General features: G+C 42.0%; 1 protein-coding gene and 1 long non-coding RNA gene across 4 annotated transcripts; one reads left to right on the top strand and one right to left on the bottom strand.

The window, feature by feature from the left end:
- The first annotated feature begins 500 nt into the window (after positions 1-500).
- On the top strand, positions 501-2,570 carry LOC135551071 (uncharacterized). The gene is made up of 2 exons (XR_010457184.1): positions 501-1,563; positions 1,659-2,570. It is a non-coding gene; the product is annotated as an uncharacterized LOC135551071 (long non-coding RNA).
- Positions 2,571-4,055: 1,485 nt separating this feature from the next.
- Positions 4,056-13,945, bottom strand: LOC135550923 (phytanoyl-CoA hydroxylase-interacting protein-like). 3 transcript variants are annotated; one of them, XM_064982299.1, is made up of 5 exons: positions 13,712-13,945; positions 7,266-7,445; positions 5,419-5,593; positions 5,149-5,266; positions 4,056-5,058 (listed from the first exon to the last, which is right to left on the bottom strand). In XM_064982299.1, exons 2-5 carry the CDS (start codon positions 7,431-7,433, stop codon positions 4,515-4,517), a joined length of 1,005 nt encoding a protein of 334 aa, XP_064838371.1. In that variant the 5' UTR covers positions 7,434-7,445; positions 13,712-13,945; the 3' UTR covers positions 4,056-4,514. The 3 variants fall into 3 exon arrangements, with proteins under 3 accessions (XP_064838371.1, XP_064838283.1, XP_064838452.1); XM_064982211.1 differs by having other exon boundaries at positions 7,266-7,442; positions 13,712-13,944; XM_064982380.1 differs by lacking the exon at positions 13,712-13,945 and adding an exon at positions 9,855-9,981 and having other exon boundaries at positions 7,266-7,442.
- Positions 13,946-15,779: the final 1,834 nt, after the last annotated feature.

Here is a 15,779-nt window from a genome sequence, read left to right as displayed (position 1 = left end):
CAGCAGCGTTGCAGTTCTTAAGCCTTTTGTCTTGCCCATTTACACTTTGAATGATAAATAATGTCATCAAGACATACTGATCCTTCTGTAACCTGATCCTCCTCTTCATCTACACTGATTGAAGTGGACTCAACAGGTGACATCAATAAGGGATCATAGCTTTCACCTGGATTTACCTGTTCAGTCTATGTCATGGAAAGAGCAGGTGTTCCTAATGTTTTGTACACTCAGTGTAGTTCACTACTGATAGCATTTACATTCATACTTTGTTTCCCAGTCAATAACAGATCTAGAACAGTATCCTGTGGATAGTAGAACACTAGTATGTTATGAATGTGCAGTAAATTAGAAAAACATACAATGTTATCTCATCAACATATTGTTGTCTGTTGAACAGAGAAACTGTAGGTGACCTAGTTTTCTTTGACATGTAAATATGTTCTGAAAATCAGGTGTGAAAAGTGTTATGTGACATGATATGTCTCTGCAGGTCCCTGCTGACTACTGGCATCCTAGAGGAGGAGGGACTGGCGGGGAGAGTTAGTCTGGAGAGTTCACTGGCAGAGGAAAGCTTGGTCCTGGGCCCAGGTCTCGGTGGAACCATGGGTCGATCACCATGGCCAGGAGTAGAGGCCAGGATTATTGGAATTGTTTCCACAATATCTATCAGTGAAGGTTTGAATTTCTGAAAGCTGCTCGAGCTTCAACACCACATCAGCAACAATCAATATCTCTCTGCAGCCTCATAACCGACCGACTTAGATTCATGACTCATAGTCTGTGCTTGACCATTTTTGTATTTGTATGCTTTTATGTGTTTTTATTGTTATGTTTTTGGGCTGAGTAATGACTCCTATGACTTGTTCCAATTTAGGTCTGAATAGAAAAGGTGATTGGTGTTAATAACGTCCAGTGTTATGAATAGTAGTAAGGACCAAATTAAGTAACTCCTCACACAAAATAAAATGTGTCCGTTATTGACAGGCCTAGAGTGCTACCATGTAGAAATTGTACGCTCCCACTATTGGCTAAGAATGATGAGTAAGGTTAACTTCATTGGTCAGGAGAGTAGGGAAGGCGGGATACACCAGATATCATGATAATTAAGGAGGTATATAAACGCAGACACTACTGATACTAGGCGCGTACTAGTTCAGCACCAGTAAAGAGAGAAGGAAAAGATAACAATAACAGGATGATTTCAACTTTTTCGAATAAACTGTAAGTTAGTGTTTTTAAGTTGCAACAAGTTGATTGTTGCAATTACTGGTCAAATGTTCTTTTGATAGCGAGACAAGTCTTGTTGTAACTCACCATATAGAGGTCCAAGGCTGTTCCATAAAACAGTTTTTCTAATTGCATTGTAGTCTTGACATACTGTATATGCTAGCAAATACTAGAACCGATATGTCCATGCAGATCAATGTCTTAGGCTATGTATCTCTGAAACTCAATGCAGTGTTTACCCTATTTTCAAGAGTGTCCTTCAAGCTGAAGTCTATGCCTTTATGATCTTCTTACTACAGAAGATATCCCCAAACAACAGATGATGCCCTGTACAGCGTAAGAATGGTTATATGATCATGATGCATATGATTTATCAGTAAGCTGTAGAAGATTGTTCTTTGCTTATTGACCTTCATCTTTATCCTTCAAAGGGTATTACAGATGTTGGGTCCTCTGGACATGGCCGTAAGGCTGTGCTGGAGCCAGTGTCCACCACTGTGCCAACTGTTCTGTGTATCCTCTCTGAGACCCTGCATCAGAACCCCCGTGCCAGAGCAGCTCTCCCAGAGCAGGCTAAGTCCTACAGCACTTACCCCAGACAGACATGTGCCTCTGAATGAAAGTGGTGAGGATGAAGTCAAGGCTAAGAGAAAGCATGTGATTTTCACTGACTCTAAGGTTTGTCCCTAACTGCAGCCAACATATACTATTAAATGGTGGAGTGGATGTACCCACGGTCATCACGCCCAGAGAGGCGGCGCAACACGACAGAGGATGGTTCTAGCTGCACTGTCAGCAAATCTATTGAGGAGAGCAGGCTGCGACTGGGCTTCCCACAGCCCTCTGCAGACTTCCAGTGTTTCCGTGCCAGGTTGAGGGAGAGCATGGTTCTCCTGGGGAACTGCAGTGTGAAGAACCAGACCTTCCAGAAGGCTGTGTGAATCCACATCACCTTTGACTCTTAGCACAGCCAACCAGACGTGCCCTGTGCTTTCCTGAAAGTGCGCTATGGTGGAGCTGACACAGACATCTTTGAATTTGACATCACCCTGCCCATGCTCGATGAGAAGATTCAATTATTTGTTTTATCTACCTGATGAGTACAGCACCCCATTCTGGGACAATAGCAATGGACAGAACTACAGCATGTTTGTCTTTGACAAGCCTGGGGCATAACGCTGTGGGGCATAATCTGGACAACAGAAAGATTGCAATAGGCTACACTGAACTTCACCATAACATTTTATGCTTCGACCCTCATCTTCACTAAGTTCATCTGAGGTGAACTGCAATATGCTAAAATGTCAGCTAAAATAAACTATTGTTCTGTTTTTCATATTTTCCATTGCTTGCACTGCTTGCTCTGTAAATTGCATTCTGGAAGAAGAGTCAGTAGGATAGAATAGTCATTAGGAAATTGAAGATGGGTCTGGTTATTCAGTTTCAAACATGCTCACCGAAAGCTAAAATTATTTGTAATATTTACAATATGGCTGGAGGGAAAGCCTGAGATTCTCTACAGTCTACTATAATTATGTCAGTGTGCAGTGCACTTCTTCACTGACCAAGTGTTGAGTAACAGTGTTGAGTAACTGCCAGGTTTTAACCAAGAAATAGTGCCTCATAAACACTTACGGTTGTCTGACTGCTAATTTCAGTGTCCATGTGACTGCTGTAGACAGGATATCCCAGAAATCTTTGATATCCTGAGTACATCATGGAATACTGAAGTGAAAAAATGATACAGAACAAAAATATAAACTCAACATGTAACGTGTTGGTCCAATGTTTCATGAAGGGAAATAAAAGATCTCAGAAATTAGTTTACATCCCTGTTAGTGATCATTTCTCCTTTGCCAAGATAATCCATCCTCCTGACAGTTGTGGCATATCAAGAAGCTGATTAAACAGCGTGCTCATTATTACACAGGTGCACCTTGTGCTGGGGACAATAAAGGGCCACTCTAAAATGTGCAGTTTTGTCACATAACACAATGCCACAGATGTCTCAAGTTTTCAGGGAGTGTGCAATTCGTATGCTGACTGCAGGAATGTCCACCAGAGCTGTTGCCAGAGAAGTAAATGTTCATTTCTCTACCATAAACCACCTCCAAAATCATTTTAGAGAATTTGGCATTACGTCCAATCGGCCTCAGAACTGCAGTCCACATGTAACCACGTCAGCACAGGACCTCCACATCCATCTTCTTCACCTGCGGATCGTTTGAGACCAGCCACCCGGTCAGCTGATGAAACTGAGGAGTATTTCTGTCTGTAATAACGCCCTTTTGTGGGGAAAAACTAATTCTGATTGGCTGGGCCTGGCTCCTCAGTAGGTAGGCCAGTCTCCCAAGTGGGTGGGCCTATGCCCATGGCTGCGCCCCTGCCCAGTCATGTGAAATCCATAGATTAGGGCCTAAGGAATTTATTTCAGTTGACTGATTTTCTTGTATGAACTGTAACTCAATAAAATTGTTGCATGTTGTGTCTATATTTTTGTTCAGTGTAGATCCCTCAAAGGAGAGTGAGTGTGAGCTAATCTTATCCCAGCATTGTGTTCTCTGGTGCCCACATGACTAAAGCCTGTTATCAGACACTATAGGGAGCAGGCATTGTTTCTATTGAATTATGCTTCCATTGATCTCGACAGCCAGAGACATATCATTACTTATCGACTAAAAGACAAAAGGAAAGATAACAGAGGCAAGCTGTGACTGGACATCCTGACCACTGAGAATGGCTCCCTGTGTACACGATTCACAGCTACTGTGTGACTTTCACAGGAATCATGACATTTGTTGAGGGCATTGGTATACCAAATGACATCCTACAGTCAAATAAAATCTTTATTATTCACTTATGAGATTTAACGGAATAACATCATGTTTGAAAGTTTTCAAATAGAAATGAAATTGACTGTGTTTTTAGGTATAAGACATCTTGGAATCCTCTTAAGACCAACAGGTACTGTAAGGAGAAGACAGAAATGTATATCTTATGTAATGTTATTTGACAAACACAACGTGTACATCTCAGCTTTCTCCAGCAGTGGAGGCTAATACAGAGGCTAATGGAGATTTGCAATTCTAGGAAGTGATGGGGAGGGATGGGGGAAGCAGCATGCACATACTCCAAGAGATGGGCTGTCCCAGTTGTGTTACTGTCGCTTACACTACTAGATGGATTAAATCACTCAGCCCATTTATCAAGTTATTTTTGTTGTTGTTGCAACGATGGCGATATACATCCTCACTGTTCTCTAAACCCTGTCAAACCAGTCAGTTCTCTCAGCGGCCCACACTGATGTTGCACACCTTGCAGCTGGGGTCCTTCTTGGCGTTGGCCGTGGTCTGGCTCATCTGGTGGTGGCCACTGATCTCCAGCACACTGCCCTGCTCCAGATACAGCGGCTCTGTGTAGAGCACCTCCAGGATGACATCACTGGCGTGGCAGAACAGGGGGTCTTCTCCCTGCCTCTGGGGGGGGATGAATGTCAGGAAGGGGTTGGCAGTCAGGTCCAGCAGTGGGAGACTACTACGGCAAAAGTTATCCCCCTCTGAGCCAGAAGGGGCCAGTACCAACACCACATAGTGATAGGCTGTGTACATACAGTAGAAGTCAGCAAAGTAAAGATTGGTGTTGGGATTCAGCAGGTTCCCGGCCGGGATCTGGAAACGCAGGGGGCCGTAGGGGGAGTCGTTTGGAGGAAGACCTGTGTCAAACTCAGTGTTGCAGCTGAGGAAGACTCCCTGCAGTTTGCTGTTGATAGGGGAGCCGTGACTTCCACTATTGTCTTTCAGGGCTGGGTGCATCAGCCCCCCGCACTCAGTTCTAACAGAAAAGGAGAAACATTTTGTTATTGAACTTCACAAGTACATCCCTATACGTGTGTGTATTTACAGAGTATGGTATAGTACTGACCTGACATAGTGGAAGTAGTCAGGGTGCTGGTTGCGATAGAACACAGAGAACCGCAGCAGTCTTCCAGCAGAACCCTGTGCTTTACCAAGGAGCTGTTTGAGGTGGTCCATGGCATAATCTGTTTCATACAAAAACAGTCAATTATGAAGTTCCTTGTTCAAATCCTTTGTAGGCGTATTCAATTGAATCAATACGCTACAGCAGGTCATAAGGCCTGCATTACATTGGTAAATGTCCTGCTATAGAAATCGATGTACTTCTATGACATACCCCCTGTGCAGAACTCGACCACCTGGCTCCAGTCAGACACCAGGTACTCTCCGTCTGCCTGTCTCACTGCAGTCTGCACAGCAACACAGTACTCTGTCCGTGGGCTCAGGAACCAATGACCTCTCACTGCCATGGGTAAAGGCACTGCCTTGGCCACCAGTTTGGTGGGCACATCCTGATGGGTGAAACAGGGATACATGTTAATTCAAGTGACTCATCAGTTGAATTACTACAATACAGCGTTTCATAGGTAAAAAATGGGATTGGCAGTAGGTCTAAATGTTTTATGTAAACACACTCATGGATTATACATTTCTTTAGCATATTCTGGTACAAACTGGTCTAGTTAAGCTACTGTATATCTAATCAAATTAGTGGCTTTGTTTTGGCCAGGGCCTCTAAGAAGCACAGCTAATTAAAACAAGCTCACAGGGCCCACATAACCATGGCAACCACCCTGGTGCAAGTTTGTTTGCGTTGCTTTGATTTCCGAGTGATAGAAACACACTTCCAATCAAGCGCAGCACAACCCTGAACAGTTCTGTACAACATAAATCAGGGGCTTTTGTAAAGGCATTGGAAGATTATATTAAATAGAGAACTGTACCAAAGTAGGTATTCAAGTATCTCATGTGTGGCTAGAGTCGGGTTGATGTAAGAAAGGCTCAGAAACACCCATCAGGAATGACTGAGCATGACATCTTACGTTTCAATTATTCAAATTCTGCCACTGTCATAACTTTCTATTTCATGGGTATTACGATAAGAGCTAACCTTAAGTAATAGCCTATCTGTCCTTCCAACAGTAAACATATTGAATCTGTTTTAGTAGCAGATTGAATCTGTTGTAGTTCCATGTAGCTCAGTTGGTAGAGTATGGTGCCAGGGTTGTGGGTTCGATTCCCACAGGGGACCAGTACGAAAAAAGTTTAAAAATGTATGCTCTCACTACTGTAAGTCACTCTGGATAAGAGCGTCTGCTAAATGACTAAAGAGTAAATGTTATAGTGCATCATTTCAGTCTGTTTGGAAGGATCCCATTGTAAATAACAAATGGCCACTTAATTTTCTATTTCAATCGTTCTTGTATTTCAAATACTGATTGCAATTAGCTAGGTCTATATTTTTGAACATGATGCTGACAGATAGAAAATGAAGAAACAAATGGGTAGTATACAGAAAATCAGTTCAGTGACTGGTCTGGAATAAAATCGCAGTTCATAGTAAAGAGAACAGAGCTGTAGTTTTTAGGCTTTGTCCGTTTTCTGGCCATTCAAAAGGAAACGAATGTGCCCATGAGTCACTTGCCCAAAGCTATTTTGCAGCACAAGATTCTCATTCTCCTCCACTGGAAGTGACTTAAAGGGCACTGCTCTCTGGGTTGTAACTGCTGCAGAGTCAGATACACTCATTACCAGGCTTTTATCTATTGTTCTGCATAGACACTGTCTCATGCTAGGCTATCTTGGGTTATATCAAAACATATTACATCAAGTTGCAGTGAAATGTCTATTATTGGAGAACAGGACATGGAGGGATTAGAACAAGCGGTTTGGTGGCACCTTAATTGGGGAGGACAGGCTCATAGTAATGGCTTGAATGGTAACAAAAACATCACACACATGGTTAACATGTGTTTGATACCATTCCGTTCACTCCATTCCAGCCATCACTATGAGCTGTTCTCCCCCAGCCTACTGTGATGAGAAGTAAAGAACATGGATCTAGACAGCGGGAGTCAGAGTCACTATCGGTGGAAAGAGTAATAGTCATTGAGTCAAGGGGGAAGCCTGGGGGGCCTGGGGAGGTTTATGAGGGGGGAAGCAGTGACAGTCTGTCAGACACACCCTGTGTTTGAAGCGGTTGGGATCCCTGCCCTCTTTGCGGCTCAGGTCTATGAAGAAGTGTGTGGCCCTGGCAGTATCCTCAGGGGTCATGTCCCAGGCGATGCGGAAGGAATCGCAGGTCACCTCACATATCTGGATATTATTGGGGGTGGAAAGGGCTGTCTCCATTGTTGTTAGCTGCTGAACAAGAAGAGAAAGGAGGGTCATATGATGGGATCAGATTTGAACATTTTTTTTTATTGAATTTATTTTGGGTAACAGACATACAGTGGGCCAAAAAAATATTTAGTCAGCCACTAATTGTGCAAGTTATCCCACTTAAAAAGATGAGAGAGGCCTGTCATTTTCATCATAGGTACACTTCAACTATGACAGCCAAAATGAGAAAAGAAAATCCAAAGAATCACATTGTAGGATTTTTAATTAATTTATTTGCAAATTATGGTGGAAAATAAGTATTTGGGCATCTACAAACAAGCAAGATTTCTGGCTCTCACAGACCTGTAACTTCTTCTTTAAGAGGCTCCTCTGTCCTCCACTCGTTACCTGTATTAATGGCACCTGTTTGAACTTGTTATCAGTATTAAAGACACCTGTCCACAACCTCAAACAGTCACACTCCAAACTCCACTACAGCCAAGACCAAAGAGCTGTCAAAGGACACCAGAAACAAAATTGTAGACCTGCACCAGGCTGGGAAGACTGAATATGCAATAGGTAAGCAGCTTGGTTTGAAGGAATCAACTGTGGGAGCAATTATTAGGAAATGGAAGACATACAAGACCACTGATAATCTCCCTCGATCTGGGGCTCAATGCAAGATCTCATCCCGTGGGGTCAAAATGATCACAAGGATGGTGAGCAAAAATCCCAGAACCACACGGGGGGACCAAGTGAATGACCTGCAGAGAGCTGGGACCAAAGTAACAAAGCCTACCATCAGTAACACACTACGCCGCCAGGGACTCAAATCCTGCAGTTCCAGACGTGTCCCCCTGCTTAAGCCAGTACATGTCCAGGCCCATCTGAAGTTTGCTAGAGAGCATTTGGATGATCCAGAAGAAGATTGGGAGAATGTCATATGGTCAGATGTAACCAAAATATAACTTTTTGGTAAAAACTCAACTCGTCGTGTTTGGAGGACAAAGAATGCTGAGTTGCATCCAAAGAACACCATACCTACTGTGAAGCATGGGGGTGGAAACATCATGCTTTGGGGCTGTTTTTCTGCAAAGGGACCAGGACAACTGATCCGTGTAAAGGAAAGAATGAATGGGGCCATGTATCGTGAGATTTTGAGTGAAAACCTCCTTCCATCAGCAAGGGCATTGAAGATGAAACGTGGCTGGGTCTTTCAGCATGACAATGATCCCAAACACACCGCCTGGGCAACAAAGGAGTGGCTTCGTAAGAAGCATTTCAAGGTCCTGGAGTGGCCTAGCCAGTCTCCAGATCTCAACCCCATAGAAAATCATTGGAGGGAGTTGAAAGTCCGTGTTTCCCAGCAACAGCCTCAAAACATCACTGCTCTAGAGGAGATCTGCATGGAGGAATGGGCCAAAATACCAGCAACAGTTTGTGAAAACCTTGTGAAGACTTACAGAAAATGTTTGACCTCTGTCATTGCCAACAAAGGGCATATAATAAAGTATTGAGATAAACTTTTGTTATTGACCAAATATTTATTTTCCACCATAATTTGCAAATTAATTAATTAAAAAATCTTTCAATGTGATTTTCTGGATTTTTTTCTTCTAATTTTGTCTGTCATAGTTGAAGTGTACCTATGATGACAATTACAGGCCTCTCTCATCTTTTTAAGTGGGAGAACTTGCACAATTGGTGGCTGACTAAATACTTTTTTGCCCCACTGTATACAACAAAATGTACAATGTGGACCCAGAGGATATCACTTAAAATATTTAATTAAATTTCTTGTTTCCAAAGTGGTCCTCAGTGGTAAAAACAATAACACACATAATGATTAAAAGGTAAGACAAAATTACAAACAACCTTAAATACATGAATTTATATTAGACATCCTAAAAAGTGGCACTATTCACTGCACTTTCCCCGAAACCTTAAAAATCACCCATATTTTTCTTGTCTTGATCACCAAGGGGAGGATATGCAATAGACAAGTGCCTGTATAGTAAATACCTCTGGGTACAGGACTGGCAACATTTTACATCATAAAATAACCTACCGGTAAATAGCTACATTGCAATATTGTCCCATGTCCGATCTCAATTCCTTCCTTTTAAATCATTCTAAATCCATTGTGACTTTTAGTACTAATAGATGAAACAAGATGTCACACAGCTTGGCTGTATCGACTGTTGGATTAGTCACAATTGGTCAAGTCCCTGTTCATACCTGGGAAAGTGTAAAGCATTGAGACTTATTTCATAATCCACCAACGACAGTCTCCTGGCAACCAGGCACATGTGACTCCTGTGTTCACTATATCCTCTAGCTTCACATCACCTCATTTTCCTCATCTGCAAATCTGAGGAAATGGTCCTACAGTCATAGTGTTTTCCTTAAGGAAAGTTAAATGAAATCTGACTCATAAGTTCTGTTAATCACCTTTGATGTAATTTATTTTCAATGGTCTTCAGAGCACAATGAAATCTGAGTAAGCAGGAAGAGTGCAGCTCAGGGAAAATCTCAAAATGTTTCATGGCCTCTGAAGTGTTGGGATAAATAGAAAAAGTGAGACGTAACACCATACGGTTATCTATGGTCTTATTTATTTGCCAATAACAGCCAGGGGATCCAGGCTGGTGCACATAGCCTTGAAGACTGGACTGTGTGTAATCTGTGGGTCAGCCTATTGTGTTTGATTAGCTGTCACCTTCCCTTTGCTGAATTGATGATGCCATGGATGTGCCTTCCAGGGGGGAAAATGCATCTTCCTCTCCATTCCTACCTGCTGTGAGTATGAAAGACAGGCATGGGAGGCATCAACTTGTCTACTCTTGCTGTTTTTACTCTCTGTCATTCCTGAGAGGAATTATAATTGTATATATATATATTTTTTTTTAAGTGCCAATATTGCTTATAATACAATATAGCTCTTTTTAATAACCCTCTCATCCTTCATTACCTTCCATGTACTATTTTTCTCCCATTTCATAATGCCAACAGCTTTGCACCAACAACAAATGGCCCATTCCCCGATTATAAACCCAAACACACATAACATATGTCCCATTTCCCCCAATTATAAACCCAAACACACATAACAAATGGCCCATTCCCCGATTATAAACCCAAACACACATAACATATGGCCCATTCCCCGATTATAAACCCAAACACACATAACATATGTCCCATTCCCCGATTATAAACCCAAACACACATAACATATGTCCCATTCCCCGATTATAAACCCAAACACACATAACATATGTCCCATTTCCCCCAATTATAAACCCAAACACACATAACAAATGGCCCATTCCCCGATTATAAACCCAAACACACATAACATATGTCCCATTTCCCCCAATTATAAACCCAAACACACATAACAAATGGCCCATTCCCCAATTATAAACCCAAACACACATAACATATGGCCCATTCCCCGATTATAAACCCAAACACACATAACATATGTCCCATTTCCCCCAATTATAAACCCAAACACACATAACATATGTCCCATTCCCCAATTATAAACCCAAACACACATAACATATGTCCCATTCCCCGATTATAAACCCAAACACACATAACAAATGGCCCATTCCCCGATTATAAACCCAAACACACATAACATATGTCCCATTCCCCGATTATAAACCCAAACACACATAACATATGTCCCATTTCCCCCAATTATAAACCCAAACACACATAACATATGTCCCATTCCCCGATTATAAACCCAAACACACATAACATATGGCCCATTCCCCGATTATAAACCCAAACACACATAACATATGGCCCATTCCCCGATTATAAGCCCAAACACACATAACATATGGCCCATTCCCCGATTATAAGCCCAAACATAACATATGCTGTAACAGTAAGATGCTCAGCAGTATGCTGCTAGCAATAAACAGTAAGCTGTACAGCCAGTATCTCTGCTATATTGTGTGCTGCTTGTGTATTAGTGAGAGTGGATGTTACAGTGAGTGGATGGTGGTTTGTGTGTGGTTTGTGTGTGGTTTGTGTTAGGTTGGCTGTGTCACACATGGGTGAACATGATGGGTAGTGCTGTACTGCATCTGCGCACTGTATGTGGCCTGGAGAGGTGTTATGTTCTGGTCCACCTCATGATGGACATGCTGCAGCGCGGAAGCTCATTAAAGCCGCAGAGCTGTGAAACGTCTGAGCTATCTCTTTTACACGGGGCTGGGGAAGCTAGTTGTGGCACCACGCACATTCCCTCCCTGGGTCTCCTGTGTTACCCAGCTGCTGCCTGCTCCTCTCCCTCTCCTTCCACACACAGCATTTATGGCAAAAAGAGATTCTCATAGGACAACCATCAAAGCCTCATATTCCCTAGTTGTGCTTGTACCACTTTCTGACTGAATACGTCTGAACACAGTTCAAACTCAAGTTCCCCACATCATTTAAATAGTCCTGCTTGCTCTCTTAATTATTTATCAGTATGCAAACAGTGAGAGAGAATTCATGGCACTGTGAGTCCACTCCAAATCTAATTGGCCATAAATCAGCAATTTAGATTTGTAAGAAGAAAACAGACTACTGAGCTTTACATAGATCAATTGCATTATGGGGTAAAGCAATTTAATGTGAACATTCATATTTTGGCCTCTGATCTTTGATAGTACCACATTTTACAGTTTTTCTCACTTTGTTATGTAAAGCTGTAATGTGTTCACAGAGGGAACGGCAAAGGGCATACTACTCATTCTCCATTGATGTAGAATTCTGATACATACATTACACTCAGAAAAAAGGGTTCCAAAAGGGTTCTTTGACTGTCCCCATTGGAGAACCCTTTTTGGTTCCAGGTAGAACTCTTTTGGGTTCCATGTAGAACTCTCTGGGGAAAGGGTTCTACGTGGATCCAAAAAGGGTTCTTCAAAGGGTTCTCTTTTGGGGACAGCCAAATAACCTTTTTACCACTGTGCTGTGACAGTGTTGTGATGAATGCTGCTGCTGCATACAGGGGAGGCAGGTAGCGTAGTGTTTAGAGCGTTGGGCCAGTAACCGAAAGGTTGGTGGATCAAATCCCCGAGATGACAAGGTAGAAATCTGGTGTTCTGCCTCCTGAACAAGGCAGTTAACCCACTGTTCCTAGGCCGTCATTGTAAATAAGAATTTGTTCCTAACTAGTTAAGTAAAAATACACTGAATAGTGTATGCACAGAAAGCAGCTCCATGCCTGCGAGACATTTTTTCTACTAGTGCAGTGGTTATCAGATGAGACCAGATAAAAGTCAGATAATGCATCCTAAGGGGGAGTGTCATACATAAGTGACAGTCAGTTGACTGAGGTTGAGGAAGTGAAGCGATGGAGAGGCAAGTGGAGCGTGCGTTCTGGTCTGGATCAGATCATATGGAAGAGGGAATGTATGATCTCAATTGAATTGTATCCTCCTATGATCTACTCTACACTGAATCACTGTGTGGTAATCATTATCCTATCAACAAAAATAATCGTATATACGCAGTGGTTCTTGTAATCTCTCAAAGCTTGTTCGTGATTGTGATTGACTGTTTAATCCAAATTTCAGGCAGGTTATTAATGACACTGGCAGTTATAGTCAGGTCTCCACTAATGGGCTGATGATAATCACACCTGCATTGCGAACAGAATAACATTTTCTCAAATAGGATCCTATTTACACAGTGGTTCTTGTAATCTCTCAAAGCTTGTTTGTGACTGTGATTGACTGTTTAATCCAAATTTCAAGCAGGTTCTTAATGACACTGGCAGTCATAGTCAAATCTCCACTAATGGGCTGATGATAATCACACCTGCATTGCGAACGGAACAACATTTTCTTAAATTCTAAATGCCTGTACCACAGCTGAGTTCATTGACTAGACATTATAACCCTGACAAATAGCCATTTCCAAGATATGCCTTATCGCATAATATGAGGATTCCTTATACCTCAATAATAAGAAACTCAAACAAGCATTCTAGTATTAACCTCACTCACATTATCCGTGGATCAATGGATCTACATAGTGTCAAACAGTACCTGGGGAATGCCCTGGTAATAAGCATGGAAAAATAGACTATGCCATTTCAAGCATATAAATAAACATACTGTAGTTCTTCTTACGGTGGATCAACAATAGCTGTTGTTTAACTTCTGAACACTTGATGCACGAGGAGACTGACTAAATATATAGCCTTACCTCTGTGTGGTGAATAAGTGTCTTTGTAAAAAGTGCAATAGGTCCTTAACCAGAGAAGATAAGAGCAGAAATCTATTCTATCATACCTCTTTCTTTTCTTCTGCAGTCGATGATAGATCCCCAGGAAAACCGATTAGGAAGTCAAATGAACACTCTCACTCTCTTTCCTTCTCTCTCTCTCACTTGCTCTTTCTCTCCTCGTGCTCGCTCTTCCTCTCTGTCTCCTTTCTCTACCTCACTCTCTCTCTACCTCACATGCTCCCCCTCTCTCTCTATTCTCCTCCTCCCCAAGCTGGGTTCTGAGGAGGATGTTTACTTGCCTGCTGTACAGCTGCATCGCCTAAAGAGGAGCAACTGCTGATGCTGAGAACACAAACAAGAGATTTGTAACTGAGGTGCTTGAGCAATTGTTACTCACCCACATTAGCAGGAACTTGCTGACAAATGGTAACAAAATTACACATCACTGACCAGCATGCTCCTAATCATGGGACAGCAGCATTATGTAACAGACAGTATTAGCTGACATTCGGAGAAATCATCCTACATCCTACTACACTGACTCATGAGAAACACTCTTTTCACGTCACTTCGATACAGCTACGACCGGAAGTCACTTTTTTTGTAGCAGGTTAGCAGAACTTATGCAGCAGGTTAGGGGAATTAACGTAGCAGGTTAGGAGAATTAGGTTAAGGTTAGGAAAAGGTTTAGGGTTAGCGAAAATGCTCTCTTAACCTGCTGCGAAAATGCTCTCTGAACCTGCTACGAAAATCACGTACGGTTGTAGCTGTATCAAAGTGCTGTGAAAAGAGTGTGTCTCCTGACTCGCTCTGGATATCAGAGGACTCCAATGCTCCCATTGCCACACTTTCAGGACATCTGCTGAGGATGCATGTAGCTCACAATATGCTACACCATATGGGCATCCTCCACAGGACATCCACCCTTGTCCATCGATGGGACAGGAAGAGACTGGTACTGGATGCCTGCAAATCAAATGATTATTGATGATGTGTGCCTGCGCACAATAACAAATGTTTGTCGGTCCTGATGTAAGTGAAAAGAGCAACCTAATTGTTTGATTAAATAAAATGAAAAGACTCATATTGCTGCAGGCGTAGGCCTATATTTTGGTAATCTAAGGCTTAAATAACGCATGTGGTCATTGAATCATAAAGACAACATAGGACAAAAGGGCATGTGGAAAAAGCTGTGTAGACAGCCTTGGGTGAGGTGATCTGGTGCATGTTGTACATTCATAAAAGCTGTTCATCCTCTCTAGGGCATTGGTGACTGAATACTCTGTTTGCTGGAGCATTGTCTTTAGAGATACCCCCTGAGTTATTACCTAGCACCAGAGTTTTTTATAGGGCTAGCCAGCCACAGTTCACTGATTCCATCAAAATGTAATTAAAATACAATCATCCATCATTAGACATGCCAGGCAGCCATGCAAGGGTAAGATGGAGGTGGCGGAGACAGCAGGGACACCTAACAACTAATTCAGCTGAGCCAAGAACATTTTATTTGTTCATTTTGTAGCTACATCCCAGCTAAGAATTATAGGGAGAGAAAACGTTACCTGGAATATTCCCTTAATGTTTGAGTGTCCAGTTTATTTTTTGTACATGTTTTGGTGTTAAAGTTAGGAGAACATTCCCTTAATGTCAAGCAGAACTTATCTAGAACATGGTTACAGTGTTCTTAGAATATACAACATTAATGTTCTAGATGTGTTTTATGGGATTGCAAGAACATTAACGTGTCCAGTTTTCTGAGGGTTAGGAGAATATTCCATCAACGTCCCACCAAACATAAACAGAACATGGTTGCCATGTTCTCAGAAAATAAGATATTAATGTTCTAGACAAGTTTTTTATGTGAAAGTTGCAATAATATTTCTGTGTATCAGTTGTCAGGACGTTGCCTGATGGTCCCAAATAAACGTTCTCTCCCCCCCAAAAATGACATTACACATCATGCCTTGTTAATGTTGCCAAGCCTATCAAGGCCATGAATGGTGATCCACTGATCCATTCACAACTCTTTCTGTCTGTTGGCAATGTTAGGGATACTCACACACACAGTCCTTTTAATATGCCACACCAACATTAGACAAATAGAGAAAGCCCTTCATTTACTGAAATAAGTCA

This window comes from Oncorhynchus masou, chromosome 1 (genome assembly GCF_036934945.1).
Source record: "Oncorhynchus masou masou isolate Uvic2021 chromosome 1, UVic_Omas_1.1, whole genome shotgun sequence".
Taxonomy (NCBI): domain Eukaryota; kingdom Metazoa; phylum Chordata; class Actinopteri; order Salmoniformes; family Salmonidae; genus Oncorhynchus; species Oncorhynchus masou.
Note: the sequence above shows the minus strand (reverse complement) of the source record. Positions and strands in the feature narration are given on the sequence as shown.

Coding starts and splice junctions, on each gene's coding strand:
- LOC135550923 (XM_064982299.1), bottom strand. CDS start 7,433: ATGGAGACAGCCCTTTCCACCCCCAATAATATCCAGATATGTGAGGTG. Junction 5,594..7,265: donor CCAACCGCTTCAAACACAGG/GTGTGTCTGACA, acceptor TTCACCCATCAG/GATGTGCCCACCAAACTGGT. Junction 5,267..5,418: donor GGTCGAGTTCTGCACAGGGG/GTATGTCATAGA, acceptor TGTATGAAACAG/ATTATGCCATGGACCACCTC.